Below are 21,309 nucleotides of genomic sequence, written 5' to 3'. Positions count from 1 at the left end.
CCCAATACAAAATAGATAAACAGTTGCCTTCTAGGTTCATCCCACAGGGAAGCATAATTGTGATTGATTGTAGGGTTTAACGCGCTGAAGCAGCACAGGCGATGAGGCTTGCCATAGTGGAGGGCTTCGGATTAATTTTGACATGGGGATCTTGAACGTGCGCCACAGGCATTTTTGGAAGCATAATTGTCAGCCAATCTTTTCGTGCAAGTATGGAATCTAAATTGAGCCCTCTTTCCAGCTTAATTTCTCTAACAAGGCACTTTTTTCACCACCAGTAAACACCATAATTTTTTCAAACAAAAGTTGAGGATGGTCGAGTGAGCCACCTAAAATGTTTGCTATAAAACAACCCCCCCCCCCCCCCCCCAAAAAAAAAAACTGCAACACTTCTTACGTTAAATTGTAGCCCAACAGAGAAGCCTCTTGCACAAGTGGAATGCAGCACTAGGCAGCACACTGCACGGCTCAAGAATACACTGAAAACAAGATGGGTGAGGCACACCCCCATGAACGGTTCCAGGTCAATCCCACTGGATCTAGCCTATCCAATGAAAAGAAAGTGTGCACGAAGGTAATACATAAAAAAAAATTACACCATCTTCCCGTAGGGGAACCCTGAGTAATATGCGAAGCAGCCATGGGGTCGACTCAAGTTCCCATTAGTTTTCAGTTCGTCGTTTCCCTTGACGTTCAGCTTCGCGTGCCTTCGTTGTATCAGTAGCTTCTTGACGTAGTTTGAATGAGTCAAGGACATAAGGCGCGTTCGTAGCACATGCTCCCGTCTCTGTTTGTAGCGCAGTGGGAAGAGCGCCACGTACCTCCCGTTGCGGCCACAGAGTCGTGGGATCGAAACCGGGTGCCGCCTAACTATTTCTTTTTATAGTGGACTGCGCTGACGTCAGCCTAAATGCTGACGGGGCTGAAGAGACGCGCATGCGCAGTAGAGTGCGGACAGCGGACAACTACAACGAGGGAGGGAGGGACACAGCCCCGAGCATGAGATGCTTCGCATCTAAAAAAACGATAAGATGCGCGTCGATACGAAATGTTCTTATTTATTTGGGAACCGCCTCCATAAATAGTACAATCGCTCGCAATTACTGCTCACAACGGCAGCTGCACTAGCTTTGTGTGCTCAGTGCAAAGCAAGGAACGCACTACAGCGCAAAAAGACCTTCACAGCACTGCGCCCCAACAGGCTTAGCTAGAACGACTACCAACCATTACTTCTCGACACTTTCAACAGAAACAAGTGGCATGATGCACAAATAACACAGATTCAAAAGGTCTCCTTTGTCACCACACCCTTTGTACAAAGATGCCAAGTATGAAAACATAATCTACAGAGCATGAAGAACTGATTTCTTTGCCTCAGCACAGCAAATACTAAAACAAGCTCTATTCAGAAAGGTTGAACTGCAGAGAACTTCAGCAGACAACTAAAATAAAAAGGGGATAAGTGCAGTACGTTTGTCACAATGCCTTCCAGGAAGCAGAAAATAAAAACAGAAGTACAGCCACAACAACACGTTCTTTTAGACTTGGTCCTAAACCATAGTGGGTACTCTAGGCTATCGCGAGGTCACAGTCATAAAAGTTTAACTTACTGGCTATGCCATGTGGTTCAAAAGCAAAGTTAGTAAAAAAAACTAGTACACAATAACAAATGGGCGATTAGAAAACCAACAACTCAGAATACGTCACTTACAGCAACACATTTGACACTCAAAAGCGCGCCGTTCTCGCCGACCCAACTTAAGTCTGCAACTGGGCTGCCACATTTAGCGAAGCAGTCACTCCTAGCTACTGTTAACAAAATATCTTTCCTTTAAATCCACTTGTCTTGTCATAACATCAAGTACGAAAAAGAAATCCTCCACAGCAGGTGACAACAACAGGACAAAAGAGCACACCAAGACTCTCATCAAACACTCGAGTTAATGCGAGTCTAAACTTAGAATCACGGAAAGCGAAGCTGACAGCATTTCTACAGGAGTCCCCAGGGTATATTGCAGGCAGTACAACAAGTCTTCACCAGTGGTTCCCGTCCAGTCTAGCAGCAGCAGCAGAACTTCATACATTTTCATCTCTGAAACAGAAAAAAAAAGCAAGAAGTATATCAGTGCTTGCCGCACTAGTAAGGGCAGGCACACTGGCCTTGGAAACTTTTTTTTTTGCTTTCCAATGAATCTTCATGATACTTAATGGGCTTGTTCAGTTTTCGTTGCCAATTTCAAATTGCCAATTAGTTTTGATGTAAGGTATTTAGTTTCCGAGATCATTAAAAGTTTCTCGATTGTTCTTGAGAACAATAGAAAAAACTAATCAACAAAAAATTACCAGAAAGGCATGAATAGATACCAGAAGTTCTGAAGAATGTAATATGGAAAGCAGTTTTTTTTTTTTTGCAGTCACACACAAGTTTACATCGATTCTACCTTCTAGGTTAGAAGTACTCCTGCTAACCAATTAAAATAATGCTAATTAAACAACTACGAAACATAAAATGGAAAATATGATTCCCCTTATTGGTTGGTTTAAACATTCAGCTTTATGCTGCAAAAGAAATTATCTTTCTAGCTGCTCTACATGCTAAGATGTGCCTCTCAAGAATTTCCTATCACTGCAATACCGCTCATGGCTAAAACAGAAAAAATCATAGCAACACCATTATTTTTTTTCATCAAAATTGGGCCTGTGCGGCTTTTAGAAGTACCTGGTACTGTTCAAATACCAACTTTTCGAGGAAAAACTGTGCAAGCTAAGAAAAAAATGATACTCAAAAAATGCTTTTTGGGGCAATTTTTTTATCCCAAAGACCCATATGCCCCCCTTAACGCAGTTGCTGTAACTTCACCTGTCGCTTCTAGTAGATTAACTGCTACCTAATGAAGGTTGATGTGAAGCATACATTGGTTCAACCACATAACAAGTACAGAGTAGGCCGCTTATACGTCACGGGAGCCGAGAAAATCTACACTACAGACGAAACGCGCGAATCTGCTGCAGGGACTTACAAACTGCGAGAGAACGCAGCTTTAACTTACTCAGTGTTTGTGTTTTGAGTGAGCCTGCCTGTGTTTCTTAGCGTCTAGAAGAACCGATGCCGCAGGGAGGGAGTAATAACTAGAGACCGAATTTTAGGCAAATGCCTATTTTGTTCCTTGCGTGCTTATCGCCCCACTTTGATGTATGCGCACGAATTAGTGGTTAAGAAGGGCTTTTATGATGCTTTTATTGTGCCTATTTTGGCGTTTGCACCTAAGTGCCTACAAATACCTATAAATGCCTATTTTTAAAATTGGCATCCATGTGAACACTACTCAGCCTCAAGTTTTGCTTTTAAATGCAGTTTGAGATCGCTATTCACGTTACCAGGCAGCATTAGCTGTTGGGCACTCTATGGGGTTCAACCTAGCCCTCTAGTTCAATCAAATCCCGGAAAACATCCTCTACCAGCAGTGGAATGGGACGCTCATTCTCAGTGGCAAGAGGCACGAATTTGGATCCCAAAATCGGGAGATAGTGGTAGTTTACTATTGCTTCCACAATTTTAACATATTTTAAATTGCGTTTGAAATTATTTGCGTTTATGTTAAAGGTTATGGACCCTATATTTATGACGCTGAAGACCTGAAACATTTTTATGCCTGCCTATTATTGGGGCCTAAAATGTGCTTTTTTTAAAGCCTATCCAGCCTCTACAACAATGCGAGAGATCATTTTTTCCCCCCTGCTTGCTTTGCGACAAAGAAGGTTGCTTATCAGCCCAGCGTAAAGGTAGTGAAAACCTCTGGCAGCACGGCTGGACTCGCTATCTCCAGATTCTCAAACGGGCAAAGGGCAGTAGTTTATCTGCAGGGTTCGTACGAGCTTCAAAAGCAAAAATTCAAGGGTTTTCAAGGACTTTCAAGGACCAGAAAACACATTTTCAAGGTCCCCATCTTATGTTTTATCTGGGATTATTAACTTTTTCAACAAAATGAAAAATTTTGATATTGCCTATTACCTAAGAATATTAATGCACATTTAGATAGGCGCTATGGGTTCATAAATGCTCCCCCAGCTTTACTTTTTATTTCATACTTTGTATTTAGAGGTTTTTCTTTTTTGGTGTTTTGCGGAGGCTGCTTGATTTCTAAACTTAGTTAATGTTGCCTGCATCTCCTGCTTTCTCAGCAAGAGTATCAGCTGAAATTAACTCAGCAAGTGTTGCTGCAAGGCAGGGTGAATTATGTACACGCCCACCATGTGCTCGTAAAAGCAAACGCAGATAGAGCGTATGAGGCACAGCAAACATGCAATGAAAGGCCGTCCACAAACTAGATGGAACATGCAAGATAGAGAACAGAAGCCGGCTTTCACGAGATTGTATCGTGACATGAATTCTAGTAAGGAGTGCTGCTCCCAAGGTTGCCTCGTAATAATGAGAATCCACAACTCGTAAGTTCACGCAATACATTGAAACTTGATTGTTACAATGTTTCTTTACATTTGTAACACCTAAAATTCATGATGAACACTTTAAATTCTTGTGAAAAGATAGGGCCATTGGTTATTTCCAGAACAATCAAGGGTTTTCAAGGACCCTTCAAAAATTCCAGGACTTTCCACGCCTTGAAATTTACACTTCTAAATTCAAGGGTTTTCAAGGTTTTCAAGGACCTGTGCGAACCTTAATCTGTGCAACGTTCTAATAGAAACAACTTACCATGCACACAGGGGCTCACTATCTTTAGAGGTGTGTGAAGAGCAAGTGCAGTAGTGGTTATCACGCAAGTGTAACAGAACGCATTAACTAAAGGATGCCTGCTCTTTTTTTTTCAGTGTCTAAGAGGACAGCAGGGAGTGCGCACAGCGTCAGATGGCTGATGCCATCTTTTTCGTTCTTTTTTGTGACCTTAAAACGACACCCCAGCTGCATCGATCATTAGTGGACCTCTCAAAAGACCACACTATGAATGGTATTGTGCTTCAGGGAACGAAGTTTTAAGCGGTATGCATATGGATTGAGTTCTATAGAGGCAAACTGGGTCACAAAAACATGTTATATCTTTACATTTATAAGCATTACATTCATAAGTGGTTACATAATGGTCTCCACTGTACCAGGTGCACGAGGTATTTGACAATGCTATTCCTTATTGCCATAGACACCAGCAAACTGTCATATATATCTAGGCGTGCGGCTTCTTGTTCGTCGGCACCCTATCACTCATACTCCGCAGTTTGTTCAAAGACGGAAGCGTACAACTTGACGCAGAAAATGAAACGCCATGCAGACCTCGCCGCCCTGGCCGTGCACCACAGCGACTTGGAAATTGCCACCTTTGTGAATGTACCGTGAGGTGCCTACAGCGATGCACACAAAATTTCCGTCTGTGATGGCTTTATCCACCGTCAGCAACGAGGGCGATGTCATGCCACCCCACTTCTTTGGAGAAGGACTCCCCGTTAATGCTGCCGCATATGTGGATGTGCTTTCCACTGTTGTAAAGCCATGAATGGAGAGCGTTTCGAAAGGAAGACCATATGTCTTTCAGCAAGATTCAGCTCCTGCCCGCACCGCCTGCATCACTCAAGAGTGGCTGGCTGACAACTTCTACGAACCCGCCACTCCCAATTTGTGGTCTCCTAGTTCTTCAGATTTAAATCCACTCGACTACTATGTCTGGGGCGTCGTTGAGAGAGAGGCCAAAAAGAGCCGCATAATACAAAAGACTCTCTTAAGGCCACCCTTGCTCACTCAATGGCCAACGTCTCTAAGCAGCACCTGATCCGTGCATGCAACTGTTTCCGAAGCCGAATCGAATCTGTTATTGCTGCCGATGGCGGATTCATTGAGCAGTTATGGAAATAAACCATAAGAGAAGTATTTCGCAAAGTTTGGTGAAAATACGTCTGATCTTGCTGGAGATATTCTGTTGTGCCTGAAGCCAGCATTCTGTTCTCAAATATCTTACGGATCCCGTATTTTTAGGAAGGAATCATGAAGGAGACCCTGCAACACTGCCAATACAAGCTTTCCCTGTTTTCTTCATGCCTGGAAGCACTGCGAAAGCTGTAGTGATCCACAGCACGGAGCGATACTGCGTGAATTGGTCGTCGAGCAGATACGCCTTCCAGTTTCTGCTTGTGCTTGCTTTTGTTGCAGTTTTTTTCGAAATAACTACTGAATGTGTCTATTGCTGCAACTGAGAGGAAGCCAATCCAATAGCCATGACGTAGCCCGACTGATGTCACTCAAGCAGGTAAGCAATCCTTTGGGCAAATCTTGCCTTGTCTGTAAACCTTCTTTGTAACGTTTACTTTTGATGAATAAACTTCAACTTGACTTGAAAAAAAAAAAATTATACCTTATCTGATGAGTGTTGAGCAGTAATTTTTGCCTAAACATAAAGTTCTTTGTGACCTCCCTCTAAGTACTGAATGCACTTAATGACTACATTCTAAAAGCATTTCAGATATAGAAAAAAGTTGGAAAAATGTTGCAGGGTTGCTTTGGTTTGCCAGTCTCAAAAAATTCCTCAGGACACTTAAGTCTGCCCACACAATTTGAATGTGAACACAGAATGGCTTCCCCTGGCAATAGCTATCAGACAGCTCTTCCACTGTAGAAGTGCTTTCAACTCTTCCTTGTCTTTATTGGTCCGACCTGAGAAGCTACAAATATGCATGGCACACATACAACACTGACTTAAGCAAACTTAGCTGCATTGTACACCTCCCGTGCCTCAGCCTTGCTGCCATATTTTCGCCCTGTCTCAGGTTCACTTCAGCAACCCTCATACCGTGAACTCCCGGTGAGCCCTAAGAACTCAAAGGGACCATGATGATTTGTTCGTCTTATCAGAAGCACTCCCAAAAAAAGAAACGGCAACACGCCCAGGTGCACGCAAATATCTCGCTTTAACACTGTAAATGAAGTAGACTTACAATGGGGGAAAAAGACGAAAAAATAATTTATGTGCGCAACTTTTCTTCAAGTGCTCTTCCTGGTTTTATCCAGTCCAAGCGGCGACAGGGAGTGTACACCCACTACCTGAAGCAACAATGCAGCAGAGACAGAAAAAGAACTCGCTTTCTCGGCGGTGACGTGGTGGGACTCGCGATGCAAACCGCCGCAAACTCATTCGCTCCCGCTGAGAAGCGACATTGGTCAGGAGAGAGAGAGAGAGAGAGAGAAACATCTTTATTTGCCCTTCTATAAAGGCTTCTGCGTTGCTGGGGGAAGGAGCTGCTGTTACCAGTCGCCCCCAAGAACTGCCTCAATGTGTTGGAGGAGGGCCTCCCAGTGCTCTTCTTCTGTCAGTCGTAATGAGGAGGTGGTCAATTGTCGGACTGAGGGCGCGTACCGGCCGGCGCTTTTCGTCCGCTTGCGGAGAGCGAGTTTGAGTTGTTTTTGGGGATCCTCTGGGGGGTCAAGCCACTCCGCCCAAGTGCCAGGAGTAGGGGAAAGGGAGTCTGTGTATGTGTTTCTTGTCTGTATAATCTCTAAGCAGTCCCACATGTAGTGCTGGTTGTTAGGGTACCCGTGACCGCAGCGTGGGCAGCTAGGGTGGCCAGGTTTATTTTCTATGTAGTGCATGATATGTGGGGTGCGTAGGACACCTGCTTGAGCTCGGCGGATGCAACTTGTCTTCGATCGCGGCCAAGAGATGGGAGGAACGCAGTGTGTGTCTTGATCGGTACGAAGGTCTACCAACTTTTGGTGCCTGGCTTGTCTTTCTTCGACGCGGCTGGTGTGGCGGTCGTATTCCTCCGGCAGCGCAATTGGAGGCTCAGACTCGCGGAAGAGAGTTTCGCGCGCGAGTTGGTGAGCCGCCACATTTCCTGGTATCCCTTGATGACCTGGGATCCAGCGGAGTTCAACCGAAAGCTCTGGTTGGGAGGTTAGATGCACTTCGAGAATGTTGCGAATGTGCGTGGCTATTTTATTGCGGCAGAAGAGGCGGATCGCATCCTGGCTGTCAGGAGAGCTGCTATGCTTGCGCACGAGAAGTCTCCATCGACACTTTTTTTTTTTTTTTTTGCTTTTTTACCCTACTTATGCACATCTCTCCTCCAGAACAGAGCAGCCACAAAACTTGCCCTCACTCTTTTTTTTCTTTGCTTTGCCGCCGGCTCCGAGGGTTGAAGGGTGGGAGAAGTGGTAGATTTATCCGCGTGTCTTTTTTATCTCGCTCCCCCTCTTCTTCCGGGGCGCAAATTCACTTCACGCTGCGGTTTTTCTTTACGTTTCTTTTTCTTTCTTTCCCTCTGGTCGCGTGAATGCCCCACCGAACCTCACCAAGACTCCCATGTTCACACTCAGAATAACCAGCAGTAGTGGTCACCCCGAAAGTTGTTCGTCTTTACTGAAGAGAGTATGTGCAAGGCTGTTCGTTTTTAGCGGATTTTTCTTGCATTACACGTATGGAAAACCAAGCAACCCTTCCCACGTTGTTCGGCATAAGTGAGAATTCATCTTAACAGGAGTTCACTGTATATATATAAGTAGAATCCTGCCGACAAGTAATTTAAAGGACAACAAAAAACATAAAGCAGATGGAAGAATGCATCTCCTAAGGATTTACAATTTAAAGCAATGACATATTAATAGAATTAACGCCCAGAAAGGAAAAAAAGAGAAAAGAACAGCAAGGAACATTTCAATGACATCCCGACACACCAGTGAGAACAGAGCTAAGTGTTTAAAATGCAAACAAGCCTAAGCGGAATATGTACCACAGATATTACAGCGATGTAACCATCTCATGTCGCATGGCCACGTCACGCTTGACTGCAATGTATTCCCCCATAATAAACATCCGCACACACAAACCATGCTCACAAAGTTAGCCCAACTGTCGCCCGAACAAAAAAAATATCAGAACTCAACTTTTGCATTAGCACGCAGCAAACGGAATTCTTTACCTACCAGTCTAGTGGAACCAGCCGATGCTTCTTTCCAGACAGTGCTTCTCACATTTTTAACGATTAAAGATAATCCGTAACTTCTGTTTTTGAACATCTGCAACTGATGTTTTCATCACGTTTCTTTTCTAGGCTGTAAGTGGGTGTTCCTCCCTGTGCAATACCACATCTCTTGTTACCGATTTTTCTCATTTTGTGTTCGGCTACACCGTTTAGCGCTGTAGTTTCACTTGCCTTGTATAGCTCTTGTACATTTATTCCCATTTCATGGTGTTCCCATGTCATTTTTGTAACCTCAATTTGTCTTTTTTGCAAAATTGTATGTTCAGTGGCTTGCACCTCACGCATCCCCATGTAATGATTCCCATTTGGGCCCTTAAGGTACCTAAATACAGTAGACACTCGTTAAGACGCACTCAAAGGGACCGTAAAAATTTCTTTGTATTATCAGAAATTCGTCTTAATTTAAGTACAAGTTTTTTTTTCCATTGAGGGCGTTACAACGCAAAAATGTTGTTCATCTAAACTGGAGTCCACTGTATGTATATATATGTATATATATGTATATATATGTATATACAGTGTAGACCATTTATAACGTAACCGCTTATAGTGCGGGACCGGATATAACGCGGGTTTTTGTGACCACCGGTTTGCCTCCCATAGAACTCAATGCATAAGCATACCGCTTAAGATGCGGTTGGCCGAACCACAATACCGTTTATAGTGCGGTTTTTCGGCGGGTCTGTTGATCGACCGGCGCAGCTGGGGCATCGTTTTAGGGTAGCAAAAGAAAAAAAGAAATGATGAAATCGGCCATCTGACGCAGCGCGCACCCCTTGCTCTCCTCTAACTTCGACACAAGAAAAAAATAGGCACCTTTTTAGTTCGCGCGTACGTGATAACCACAGCTGACCTTGCTTGATGCACCTCGGAAGATAGCGACCGACTCCCCGTCCGCGCGTGGCAAGTTGTTTCTATTAATCGTGAACCGCATGGCCCATTTTCGCACACAAATTGTGCACATCGGCGTTGCGCGTGCATTTTTTTCATGCTCGCGTCTACGATACTGCGCTCGCGGTGGCTTCTTCGCGTGGCAGTGGGAGGAGCCTGACGACTTGCACCAATGGAAAGACGAGCACCTAATGGCGGGAGATTCGAAGCGCCCCGAGCCGGCTAGCCGTGCCAGAGGTGTTTAGGCTAAAGTCCCTCGATCAGATGAAGGGACTTTAGTTTAGGCTTACCACCGCGGTATTTTTTGATGGGCGCTTTCACAAGCAGCGTGGATGGCAGTTTATATTCCACTTTGCGGTCACATTATCAGCTCTTTTCTTGCATGAGCATCTTCGCTTGCGCCTCGTGCGGCATTTCAGCGAGCGCTTAGAAGTTGCCGGTAGAGCTGCCTGCACCGCTTCACGGCCAGCGCGGACGCCATGTTGCCGCCTCTTACTGAGCCACACACACGCCAGTTGTATCCGCGCCGGCGTCGCCGCGCCTGCGGCGTGCGCTGCACGTTTTCGCGAGAAATCGCTCCATGCGGTTCACGCTTTAGAACATTGTGCAGATAAGCCACCACTCTTTCCGAACAAGCGAGCCGCGCGAAGGTTTCCACCACCAGTACGTTGCGCTGATAAGCAGCCGCCTTCGGCATCGTGAACACAAGGTGTGGTAAAAAAAAAATCCCGCTGGCCTTTCTTATCATGTCCTGCGGCATCTTCATAGACGCAAAAAACGCAGCCATGGTCTTTCAAAACGCAAACACAACGGAAGTTAAAGCCGCACTCGCCGTTTGTAAGACCGCGCTTTCGCAATGTGAGACCCCGCAGCAGCGGCTGATGTTAAAAATAATACGAAATAAAGACCCTGCCTTCGTTTTTAGGTGCTGTGCGTTTGGGTGATAAAAAACTTAGGATGACTTGAGAGGTAGGGGGCGATTTGGTTGAATTCGCGCACGTTTTGGTTATAGTGCGGTACCGCTTATAGTGCGGATTTTTGCGGCTCCCGCGACATACGTTATAAGCGGTCTACACTGTATATGTATATATTTGTTCGTATTATCAGAAATTCGTCTTAAGCGGACGTTTTTTGCATTGTGGACATTACAATAGAGCAAAATTGTTGTTCGTCTTAAAGGGAGTCCGCTGTAAATAATAAACACACTCCCCAACCCACCTGGACACCTTGGAGGGGCGTGCACAGCAGCAGCTCAGGGGCTCTTGGTGGCCGCCTGCGGAGGCGACTGCTTGAGCTGCAGGATGATGGAGCGCATGCGCGACACGTCCTTGCTGTTGCGGGCCGCCTTGGGGTTGAAGTCGCACAGCTTGGCGATGGCCTCCCACTCCTGGCCCTTGGGCGCGGGGGAGTCCCGCTCACACACCCACTCCTTCTCCGCATTCCTGCACACGCACGCACGGGGCGCAGGCACAGAAAGAAAAAGCTCGCTGCTCAGAGACCGCACCCGCTCAAAGCACCGAAGGCATGCCTGGCGAGAAACAGAATGATGTCAGAAGTATTTGGGCGACGATTAGAAGTGGTAATGGAAGGAAGCGGAAGGGGATACTCATGGATACCGAAAAATAAAAGGGGTGAGAAAAGAACGCAACAGGTTAGGGGCACCACGCCTCCACACACTTTTTCAAGAAAACAAACGGGACATGCTTGTAACCATAATGGCTCTAAAACGAACAGCATGATATGAAGGAAATATTTCAGAATACAGGCTACGTCACTTAAGGACCACGGACAAAAACAACTGCGATCAGGAAAAACTGGCGCTCTTACTTGAGTTCCCCATTCTGGGCTGAAATCGGCAGACATACGTAATAGCCACACCTCCACCACTTTGACAATTTTTACTCTCTAATCACGCGTTAACGGCTGCTGTTTCAATGCACATTACTTGGCTTATTGTGGCTCCCAGGCATTCTTGGTGTACAAATCTCCCCCTACCATTAGCATAAGCCATTATGAGCCTCACACCACCTTTTTTTTTTTTTTTCCCCTTACACACTGCGCATATCACGTTACAAGAACAGTTCTGATTGGGTCACACATGCTAAAGCTGCATCTCGGCAATGTGGCTCCATGTGTGTTGCCCTTCAGATTAGCTTAAACCCCTGGGAACCTTTAAAGTGTGCCAAAGTGTCTCAAACAGGGGAGTTCTTGTTTTCTGCCTGCATCATAAAAAAAGCAGCAGCCGCGAAGAATCGAATTCCTAGCCTCGTCGGTTGCTATGCTCCCCTTCACAGTGCACACTGCCCCATCTATCAACCCGCAGGTCAATGACAACTGCAGAGTGCACCAGTGACAGTACAATGTACAAAAACGCATGAGAGCACAATGCTTTCATAGTTTATAAGCTCCCATCGAACGAATTCCCAGTGTGCTGAAGGCAGTGCCAGGAGGAGGCGACAATGTGCCCAGTGAGCATAAGCCCCTCAGCGAAAGCAGCAAGCATCAGGCATGCAGGTGGGTAGCTTAGATAGCGTGGGCAGGTGCATAGCCAAATAATTATGTCGAGGATACACACCTATAGCAGAAGCTAAGCTGCTGCTGCGTGGCTTATTTTGCTGGCCATTACTTCACAGCCCAATTGTGAGAAACAAGTTAAGAAGGCCATGGCCAAGAACAAATCCAACACTTAGACTCCGGTAAAATAGCAGGCTTCAGTAGCTTAAAACAAAAGTGCTTACAATAAAGCTGGCGCAAATTCCCAAGCTTTAAATAAAACTTTTGGACTTCCAATCTGCTTCTTAACGAGAAAATGTTCGCAGCGCTTTAAATGCGACTGTCGTACTGTTGCATCGGGCACACTAGGGTTATTAAAATTATCCCAGTAATCGTGAGCCCCGTGACCACTGCTCCCACTCAGGCTACAGTACGTATGTAGTTGACCTTCTCTTATAGAAAGTGAAAGTGTGTTCTTTCAGCACAGTGAAAGCGCAAGAAGGGAAATAAGCGTCTCATTATGAAAGCTTGTTCTCCACGCTGCTGGTCTCAAGGAAACTGTGTTAATGGTGTACTTGCGGGGCCACTCTACCCGTGCCATGATGATAATCATCATCACTTTAATGGCACAAGGCCAGCAAAGGGCAACGAGTGCCAAAGGATCACTCTTCTCAGTTACAGGGTGGAGATGAGGAGGAGGGTGTTTTCACATGTTAGTAGTACAACTGAATGTGGTTATAACAAACTGTTTACTGCAGAAAAAAAAGTTTGTATACTGACTTCGTGCTTGGTATAACTGAACCTGCACTTAACTAAACAAACTTCTGTGATCTATTTGTTACAGGGGCGCCCTTACAATTGGAAAAGAAGCAAGAAAATCATTACATAATTGCGGACAAAGCTATGCATACTAAGCAGTAATTTTGGCCAGTGCCTGCTTTTCAGCATCTCAACGCGCTCATTGTGTGGGTGTACTTCAGTTCACCTCAGACTGCTAAAGAACCTTCGTCATTTGAAATTTTAATTCCTGTCAATAAATATGATCTGGAATGGAAATAGGGAGTGACCAATGACTAGGTAGTTCTTCCAAATAAAACAGATTGATTGTGGGCATTCAACGCGCCGACACAACGCAGGCGATGAGGCGCGCCGTAGTGGAGGGCTCCGGATTAATTTTGACCACCTGGGGATCTTTAGCGTGCGCCGAAATCTCAAACACACAGGCGTTTTTGCTTTTCCAAATAAAACAGAGTATGTTGTATCCTAAAGTAAAGCTTTGCAGGTTCAATATGGACAATAATTGACTATTTCTGGGTGTACCATTCCGTTTTACCTGTAGATGACGGGCAGTTGGATACTGGCCCAGTACACACAAACCAGGGTCCCAGCACACACAAAATGATTTCTCTAATGGAATGGGGCTAATTTCAGAGGGCTGGAGTATGGCGTGCACTGACAAAAAGCAGCGGTGCAAAAAAAAATAAGAAGAAAGAGGCGTGGCAAAGAACACACGGTGAGATGTGCTTTGACAAGTAGCTACAGGACTGCAGCTAAACACTTACTTGGACACTTCCCTGAGCAGCAAAAGAAAAGAGGAAGAGAACGTCGATTAACATGTCTCAGAAGAACACACTTTCACTGTTCATGTTCAGAAATGCACATGAAGCAAAATGTCCCATAACTGTACACTAGTACTATATGCTGTTATCACCTGCATTACTGTGCAAACCATGCACCTCTCCACATTATTGCAAAGAACCATAAGGCCAAACCCTAGAGCACCTGACCTGAAGCCCTTTCACTCGCAAAATAATGATTTCCCTAGGAGCTCGTGTGAATGAATGGAAACACAGATGTCCCCTAAATGGGACCCTAACTAGTCACCTCCCACTAGCAGCTGGCAATAATGATGAGTACTGAGACGCCAAAAGCCACTTTTCTTGGTATAGGTATGCTTCACAGTGTAGAATTTCTTCTTGAAACGACAGAGAGAGAGGGGGGGGGAGGAGGGGCAAGGAAAGACAATGCAACGGTACCTGTTGGCAAGCTTGGACTTCTCGATTTGCTCGTGGTAGCGGGCGTACCACTCTTCAAGCTCCTTCTTTGCATTTGCCCGAAGCTCAGTTTTCTTCTCCTCTTCCTCGGCGTCTGAGGTGTGCAAAGAAGACAGGTAGCCTGGTATCAGAACACATCTACACTTTTTCTCTTGACTACAGATTGTCCATGAGATGCTCCAAGTTGAAGCATCACACTGCCATACACACACACTAACAAGTGCGTTGACTGAACTGCTTGCCTTCTTTTTACATTCACACGCGCGCACAAAAAAAAACACAAGCACCTGAGGACTGCTGGTGAGTTGCAAAAGCATTTATGCCCAACTGAGTGCTGCTGAGTGTTCCTTTAAGGGGGTCGTGAAGAGATTTTAAAATATTTTGTGTTGTGTGGACCCTTGATATACGCATTATGTGCCTCGTCGTTTTGTTGAACAATAGCGGCAAATGGGTAAAAAAAACGCAGTTACAGTTTTCCAGGACGTGCCTCTTCAAGTCATAAATAACGTCATGATGAGAAGCAAATTACAGCTTACCCCAGTCAGCACAATGTGTCAGCATAGGACAGCCTTACAAAAAAGGTCAGATACCTACAGCTACAAAATCAACATCAACACCGTCATAAAATTTGCACGCAACTCAACAGCCGAGTCTTGACCTCGATACGACTGATTGACATGGCCGAACTCCCAGTCAACAACTGTTGCGTACACAGGCAACTCTACACAGGCATAAGGAACTATGCCTGTGTAGGGAACTAAGGAACACAGGAACTATGTTTAATATAAAACTGTTGTGAGCTGTTTTCAGTCTTTCACTGCAGTTTCAACTGCCGTTGTACTAGCCCAATATTTTTAGTCGAGCTTGCTGACATTTATCTCGCATATCTTCAAATGCAGCAAGTGACGCAAACTTCCTGATCTGACACAACTCATGAAAGACAGTTAAAAAATGGGAATTTACTGCATGGACACATTTATCAAAGGAACTTCAAGTAGCCTGAAATTAAAATCAACTCATTCTTCACTCGCCAAGCGTAAAAATAAACAGCAAGAAGCAATGATGCTGCACGTTACAAAGTTTCCCCTCCACCCAGTTCAATTGCTTTTTACACTAAGTAATGCTGTTAACATAGTTTAGTGAGTTGGATATGCTTGCCTATGACTTACTGCAGAAGCATTCAAAAGGAACTGGTGGTTCAACCTCTGGGTGTATCTGAAATCATAAAAACTAAACTGGACTGCTGGACTACAAGTATAAACAGGCTTTTGTGCCACATTTTTCAGCCGCACATGCTCTTTCCACCTGTGATCAAGTGGCTAAGGCATTCAACTCCCAGGCATGCAGTCCGAGGATTCAAATGCCACACTTTCCTTTCTCTTTGTTTACGCTTAAGCTGCTATGTGCTGTCTAATCCGACGAAGGAAAGATTCCGAAGAACATTTCATGAAAGAACACAAACTCCATCAGGAAAACTGTGTGCAACCAGCCAGTAGGTCCGACTTCTGCTACAGTGGTTACCAGGCAACTGAAGTGGTAGACGCCAGTGGTCACGTGGATAGAAAAATGTTTACAGAAATGAATAAAGGACGCATTATTTGTAAAATATGTGGTTTAGAGATTTACAATTTATAAACACAAAGCGGGTTCAATTAACGAATGTTGTTAATGTGACATCATTGCTAATTGTGCTGCCGACTGATGGCATCGCATGGTTGCTTGGGATATGCCTAAAGACAAGCTTTTAAAAGACTTCTCGTAAAATCTAACGGCAATATATTACCAAAATATTTTTAATTTACGTTCCAAAAAGTTGTTATAGTAGATAAAGATAAGCAAACGCAAATACATTTTCTGTTCCCGACCCCTAATGGGTTGACATTGCAGCAAGAGGACTGTGAACTGGCTGAGAGCCTCTGATGGCAGCAGTCATCGCCACTAGCCAGTCCCGCTGAGTGGGTATGTGAGAGTTTTTGGCGGGTTATCTTGAGGTCACAGACAAAAGTGGGGAGTAGCAAAAAAGCCATGAGCTTCTGACAAGAGCAGTCATCATCACAAACCAAACCCTTAAGGTATTATGGGTGCACATGCTGAGGTTGCATCCAAATGAGTAGTCAAGAAATGTCCACGAGTTACTGACCATAGCTCCCATCATCACTGGGCCATCGATCCGAGTGGATATGTTGCTATGCGAATAATTAATCTTAATGCGTGGTTACCATTATATTCAGCCTAACTATGAGCCAAGCAATGTCAAAACTCATACGTAAAGCTGCATTAGACATTAATTTAGGTAGTAGACATTATTTCACTCGAAGGCGACAGTAGGTGGCAGTAGATGTAATTTAGGAAGAAGGCCACAACACACTAACTACATCAGCTTTGAATTAGCTAGAGCCATGGAAAGCTTTTGGGGCTGGTCTTCCATGCAATAAAGAAAAAAAGGAACCCAAGTGGCGTGAGGAATGCATGCTCAACTCTCATTTATAAGGCCCTCGGTTCAATTCCCATGCAGTACCAAATGTTCCCAATGTTCTTTGAAACTCAGTTACTTTACTTTTATTTAGTGTGGAATGGAAGCACTAAAACTGCTCTCAACAAGGAAGGTCAGACACTTGTTTTGCAATGGCTTTACTCTAAATACAAACAGCGCGTGTCCCCGGTGTTCAACTCGTCGCTACCACAGCCATTCAGCGTCGATCAAGGAACGTTACTGGATGTTAAGGGCCATTTCAAGACTAAAAGTCAGGTGCTATGAGATTATCAACGCACTCACTGCTGCAAGGGCAATTATTAAAAAAAATCAGCTTAAAATGCGACGAAATCTAAATACTTACCACACCTGTAAATGAGCACAACACCTTTGAGACAGCCGACATTTCAAACAAATGACTTTGCTGGTTTCACAGTCACTTTATATTTTAGCTCCAAATGTGAAGGTACTCAAAACTACCATCTAGATCTCAAAGCTTTCAACTGCCATTGAAACACTTGCAAAACAAGGCAAGTTCGAATGCCACCTCAAGCCTTGAATGTAATACCTGTGCTTGAAGACCGTTTTGAAGCCCTTCCGAGGGCCTTTGAATGCACTGTCTATCTGTAGGGTTCACTTGTAACTAAGCAGTCAACTGCCTATCAAGTGGTGCATTTTCAAACTGTGGTGTGCACTTGTAAGTAGTCAACTGTGAATCGAAAGTTTCCATGCAGTACAGGTACAACTCAACTTAAATGCCATCTTAGCAAGCTTATTTAGCCTGGGTACAACTGTACTGCAGGAGAAAAAAAATGTAAATTGTGTTGCGGGCAGGTCGCTGGGTGAACTCCCTCCCAAACCAACCTTTCTGTTCCAGCCTTTTGGCCTGTTCTTCGCGCCATTTCTTAATCTTCTCAGGCTCCTCACGCACAGGAGTTGGTCGCGGTGAGGTGTCAGGAACGACTGCTGGCGCCTGGGAGGGTCCATTCATCTGAAAATTAAGGACAGTAAAAAAATGTGATGCCCGAGAATACACGTGTTGATGATGGTCAGAAGATACTCCTTTTAGATGCTCTCAAAATAAACTTCTGGAAAAAAGATTACAGCCGCAATGTCTTGTGGGGATCGCGATTTTCACGCGAACCCCTTTCTGGCTAGCTTCCCATCGCGGCCGGCGTGAACACGCGCCTCGCTCACGCGACGGGAACCATACGGGAGGGCGCCAGCGACCGGACGGTTTGTTGTCGCCCTGGTGCAGGCGTTGACCCTTTTCCCCTCTGCCTTACCTGAGAACCAGTTCTTCCTCGATACTAGTGCCACCAAAAGGCGAGGTGTGGCAGGTTGTCGGATGACGTGAGGACGCTCTCTTGTCTTGGGGACGCGCTAGCGCGCAGACGTTTCGGCGCGCTGGTCCTGACCTGGGGAACGCGCCACAAAGGAACGCGTCCGGGCGAGCTGGGAGACTGCAATCGCGCTCACCCGTGCTTCGCTCCGCTGCTCCGGTATGCCATCGGTGAGACGAACCATCTCGATCTCTAGTGTTGTTTAATGCCTCGCTCACAGTGTTACGATTATGGCCTATGATCAGTCTGTATGCAGTGTATTTGATTTGCACTTTGCAATAAATGCTGCCATTGATGTTTTGCCCTCGCCACCTCCTGCCTTTGTCTGTCTCGGCAAACAACGGGCCCGTCCGCAGCCGGCGCTCGCAAGGCATGTTTGCTGAGCGCGGATGGCTGCGGGGTGGGAAATCACTAGTGTATGAAATGTGCATCCCCACAGCTTTAAAACGGACATTCACATTTTTTCCCTCCCTCCCCAAAACCTACTAGCATCATGTGCACTCTATCAACTGAACTATACCGAATTCCTCGTTATAATTTGCCTTCATAGGAGATATTTACGAACAGCTACACGCTAAAGTATTGATGCAATGTGTTATAGGGGATAGCCTCACATGTTTATTTCACGCTACAAGTACATTCACACGAACCGATGATGGGCGTCCGACAGCAGCTGCCACCATCGCTGGCCAATTACCTCGAGTGGGTATGCGAGTATTGCGAGTGAATATGTTTACACAGCAGCCAATAGAAATTTGGCATTGTCAACGTTGAGCCTAAAGACATGGCAAGCAAGGTCACACTTATTGTACATAAAGCTGCGAGTGCCGATCAAAGTCATTACACTGCAAAGCGTAGTGTTAGGCCTAACACGTCTGTCACATACGTACTCAATGGGAATGCCAGGACACCAGTTAAAATCATGTGTTACTCTTATTCATTATAACCGTCGTCACCGCATTCATGTGGCGTAGCAAGCTAGACATCTTAGTTTGGCTGACATCGCCAGACTCCTTAAAGATTGTTCTCTCTCTCTATCCATGGTCGCAGCCACCAGGAGTTTATCCAGAATTCCGATTTTAGGGGGGTGTCGAAATCCTCCGAGGTGGAAGGGGTGTATAAATCCCCGGGCGGGGTGCCCATGGTTGTGAAATCTTTTTGGGGGGTGTGTGTATAAAATCCCTGGCAGCCACGATACAATGCACCCAATGAGGACATCAGGCCCGCACATACCCACTTTCGCGTCCAATGCATTCTTCGGGAGCATTCACAGCAAATGGGGGCATTAAACCGGCGCATATCCCATTCAAAGCCAATGGGATAAGAATTGTAGATGAGCATGCAGTCACCATGGCCACAGAGCAAAATTATATAGGAGGCGAAACGGCCCATTGCGGCAGGCGCGGGCAAGCGACCAGATGATGTCCCAACGAAAATCAAGACGGACTGCAAAGCTTCGGCGCTGCGACGACGAAGGAGAGGGTAGCGGCACCTGATGTACGAAATGATAGCGGCCGCAGTTCATTCCATGGCTGCTCAGTGCAATGCCGAAAGCGGCGGACATGCAGTTTCTTCAACCGCAGCAGATGCCGCTAGCTTAACCTATGACGAGCGCTGGTGACATTACCTGGCCGCACTAGGACGCCTAGTTTCACCTCCTATCTTATTCTTGCTCCGCGACCTTGGCCAATGAAATTTTTGGTGCCACCATAAGCAGAATGCAGGACTACACTGGATTTTCGTTGAAAGGGCAATTCCTCAACTCCTCTACACCCCTTTACACGTTTCGCTAGATCATATCATTAGGCCCTTGTATCCCTGAGGCTCACACTGCGGAAGCAGCTCTTCTTGCCATAGACCTCCTTTTTACAGAACAAACGACTAACGGCTGCATTAGCATTTGATTTCACCATCTTTAAAAAACGCGGATGCAGTTAAGTTGTAATACTACGCAGTAATATTACTTTTATGATTGCGCCAACTGAGCGACTGATAAGAACACAACTTTCACACAAACTCACCTGAACTTCTGCAGCGACATCATCCATAAGGCCATCTGCGGCAGTATAAGGAAAAAAATAAAACGCACCTTTTATTTAAAAACAAATGGAGCAGTAAAAAATGCTTGAACGCTCAACAAACACTACTATTTGTACAATGAATGACGTTTGGCAACATCAAATGGGCCAACCACACGCGCTTTGAATAAGATCGCCACACTCCGCATTTCTAAGGCCGAAGACTTTTCATAAACAGCAACAGTATTTCGACATCGATTGGCGACTAAAGTTTCCCTTGCAACATTCTGAATCCCGAAAAGAAGAAAATACTGCAACAAACGCAGACACGTTCGCTCCGACAATGTGAACTGCCCCTCAGGAAAGCGCAAGTAACGCCCCAATCACAACCCACCCCATTCACTGCTTCATACTGACGACGGGTTACTTTGGTAAGACAAATCAAAATCCTGCCCAAAACTCCGTTCATCAACAACCACCGTACAGAAAAATAATTTCAGAGCCAATAATATCGAGAAAGCATGGTGAACGAAGCTCACCGATGGTGGGCTGCATCGTGACACCGTCGAAGTTGTCATCCTCCAGGCCAGCCAGGACATTTTGCTCTCGCGCGAGGAACTCGGCGGCGGGATCTTCCTCTGTCACCGGTGGAGCGTCGAAGTTCGCTTCAAACTGGTCGAAATCGGCCATGGCTCACTCTGAAATGCAGCCGACGGGGCAGAATATTCGCGAGTCCTGCGGTTGCGATCTGTGCTGAAAGCGACAAACTCCACCACCGCACAGAACAGGGAGACCACCGCTCACTGCTGACGAGAACAAGATGTCGATCGCATGGAGTTGAAACCGCCTACTGGGGGCGCTACATAACGAAGGCTAATTTTTTGTATATAAAAAGAAGCGTCAGCGCATTTTTAGGTGATATGATATCTTTTCTTCAGCACTTGGACAGACAATGTGTTGAAGAATGGCAATGTTATACGAGTTAGATATCAGCATTTGATACCGTGATAGTGGAGAATTCTTTTAGTGTCGCGACTAGTGAATGCGCCAGCCGA

The 21,309-nt window shown here is 45.5% G+C and overlaps 1 protein-coding gene across 2 annotated transcripts; it reads right to left on the bottom strand.

Moving 5' to 3' along the window:
- Nucleotides 1-1,038: 1,038 nt before the first annotated feature.
- On the bottom strand, nucleotides 1,039-21,033 carry LOC144175106 (clathrin light chain-like). 2 transcript variants are annotated; one of them, XM_077704188.1, is made up of 7 exons: nucleotides 20,794-21,033; nucleotides 20,258-20,292; nucleotides 17,758-17,884; nucleotides 14,403-14,514; nucleotides 13,929-13,940; nucleotides 11,092-11,315; nucleotides 1,039-2,092 (listed from the first exon to the last, which is right to left on the bottom strand). In XM_077704188.1, exons 1-6 carry the CDS (start codon nucleotides 20,942-20,944, stop codon nucleotides 11,126-11,128), a joined length of 627 nt encoding a protein of 208 aa, XP_077560314.1. In that variant the 5' UTR covers nucleotides 20,945-21,033; the 3' UTR covers nucleotides 1,039-2,092; nucleotides 11,092-11,125. The 2 variants fall into 2 exon arrangements, with proteins under 2 accessions (XP_077560314.1, XP_077560315.1); XM_077704189.1 differs by lacking the exon at nucleotides 13,929-13,940.
- Between the last annotated feature and the right edge of the window lie 276 nt (nucleotides 21,034-21,309).

The sequence above is a fragment of the Haemaphysalis longicornis genome, unplaced genomic scaffold, assembly GCF_048455015.1.
Source record: "Haemaphysalis longicornis isolate Haplotype H1 unplaced genomic scaffold, Haemaphysalis longicornis Haplotype H1 scaffold_3, whole genome shotgun sequence".
NCBI lineage: Eukaryota > Metazoa > Arthropoda > Arachnida > Ixodida > Ixodidae > Haemaphysalis > Haemaphysalis longicornis.
The sequence above is the reverse complement of the archived record's forward strand: the minus strand, read 5'-3'. Positions and strand labels throughout refer to the sequence as shown.

What these genes read in the sequence shown, in the direction of transcription:
- LOC144175106 (XM_077704188.1), bottom strand. Translation starts at nt 20,944, where the DNA reads ATGGCCGATTTCGACCAGTTTGAAGCGAACTTCGACGCTCCACCGGTG. An exon ending in CACGATGCAGCCCACCATCG is followed by an intron (nt 20,293 to 20,793) that starts GTGAGCTTCGTT and finishes ATACTGCCGCAG; the next exon opens with ATGGCCTTATGGATGATGTC. An exon ending in ATGTCGCTGCAGAAGTTCAG is followed by an intron (nt 17,885 to 20,257) that starts GTGAGTTTGTGT and finishes CTTAATTTTCAG; the next exon opens with ATGAATGGACCCTCCCAGGC.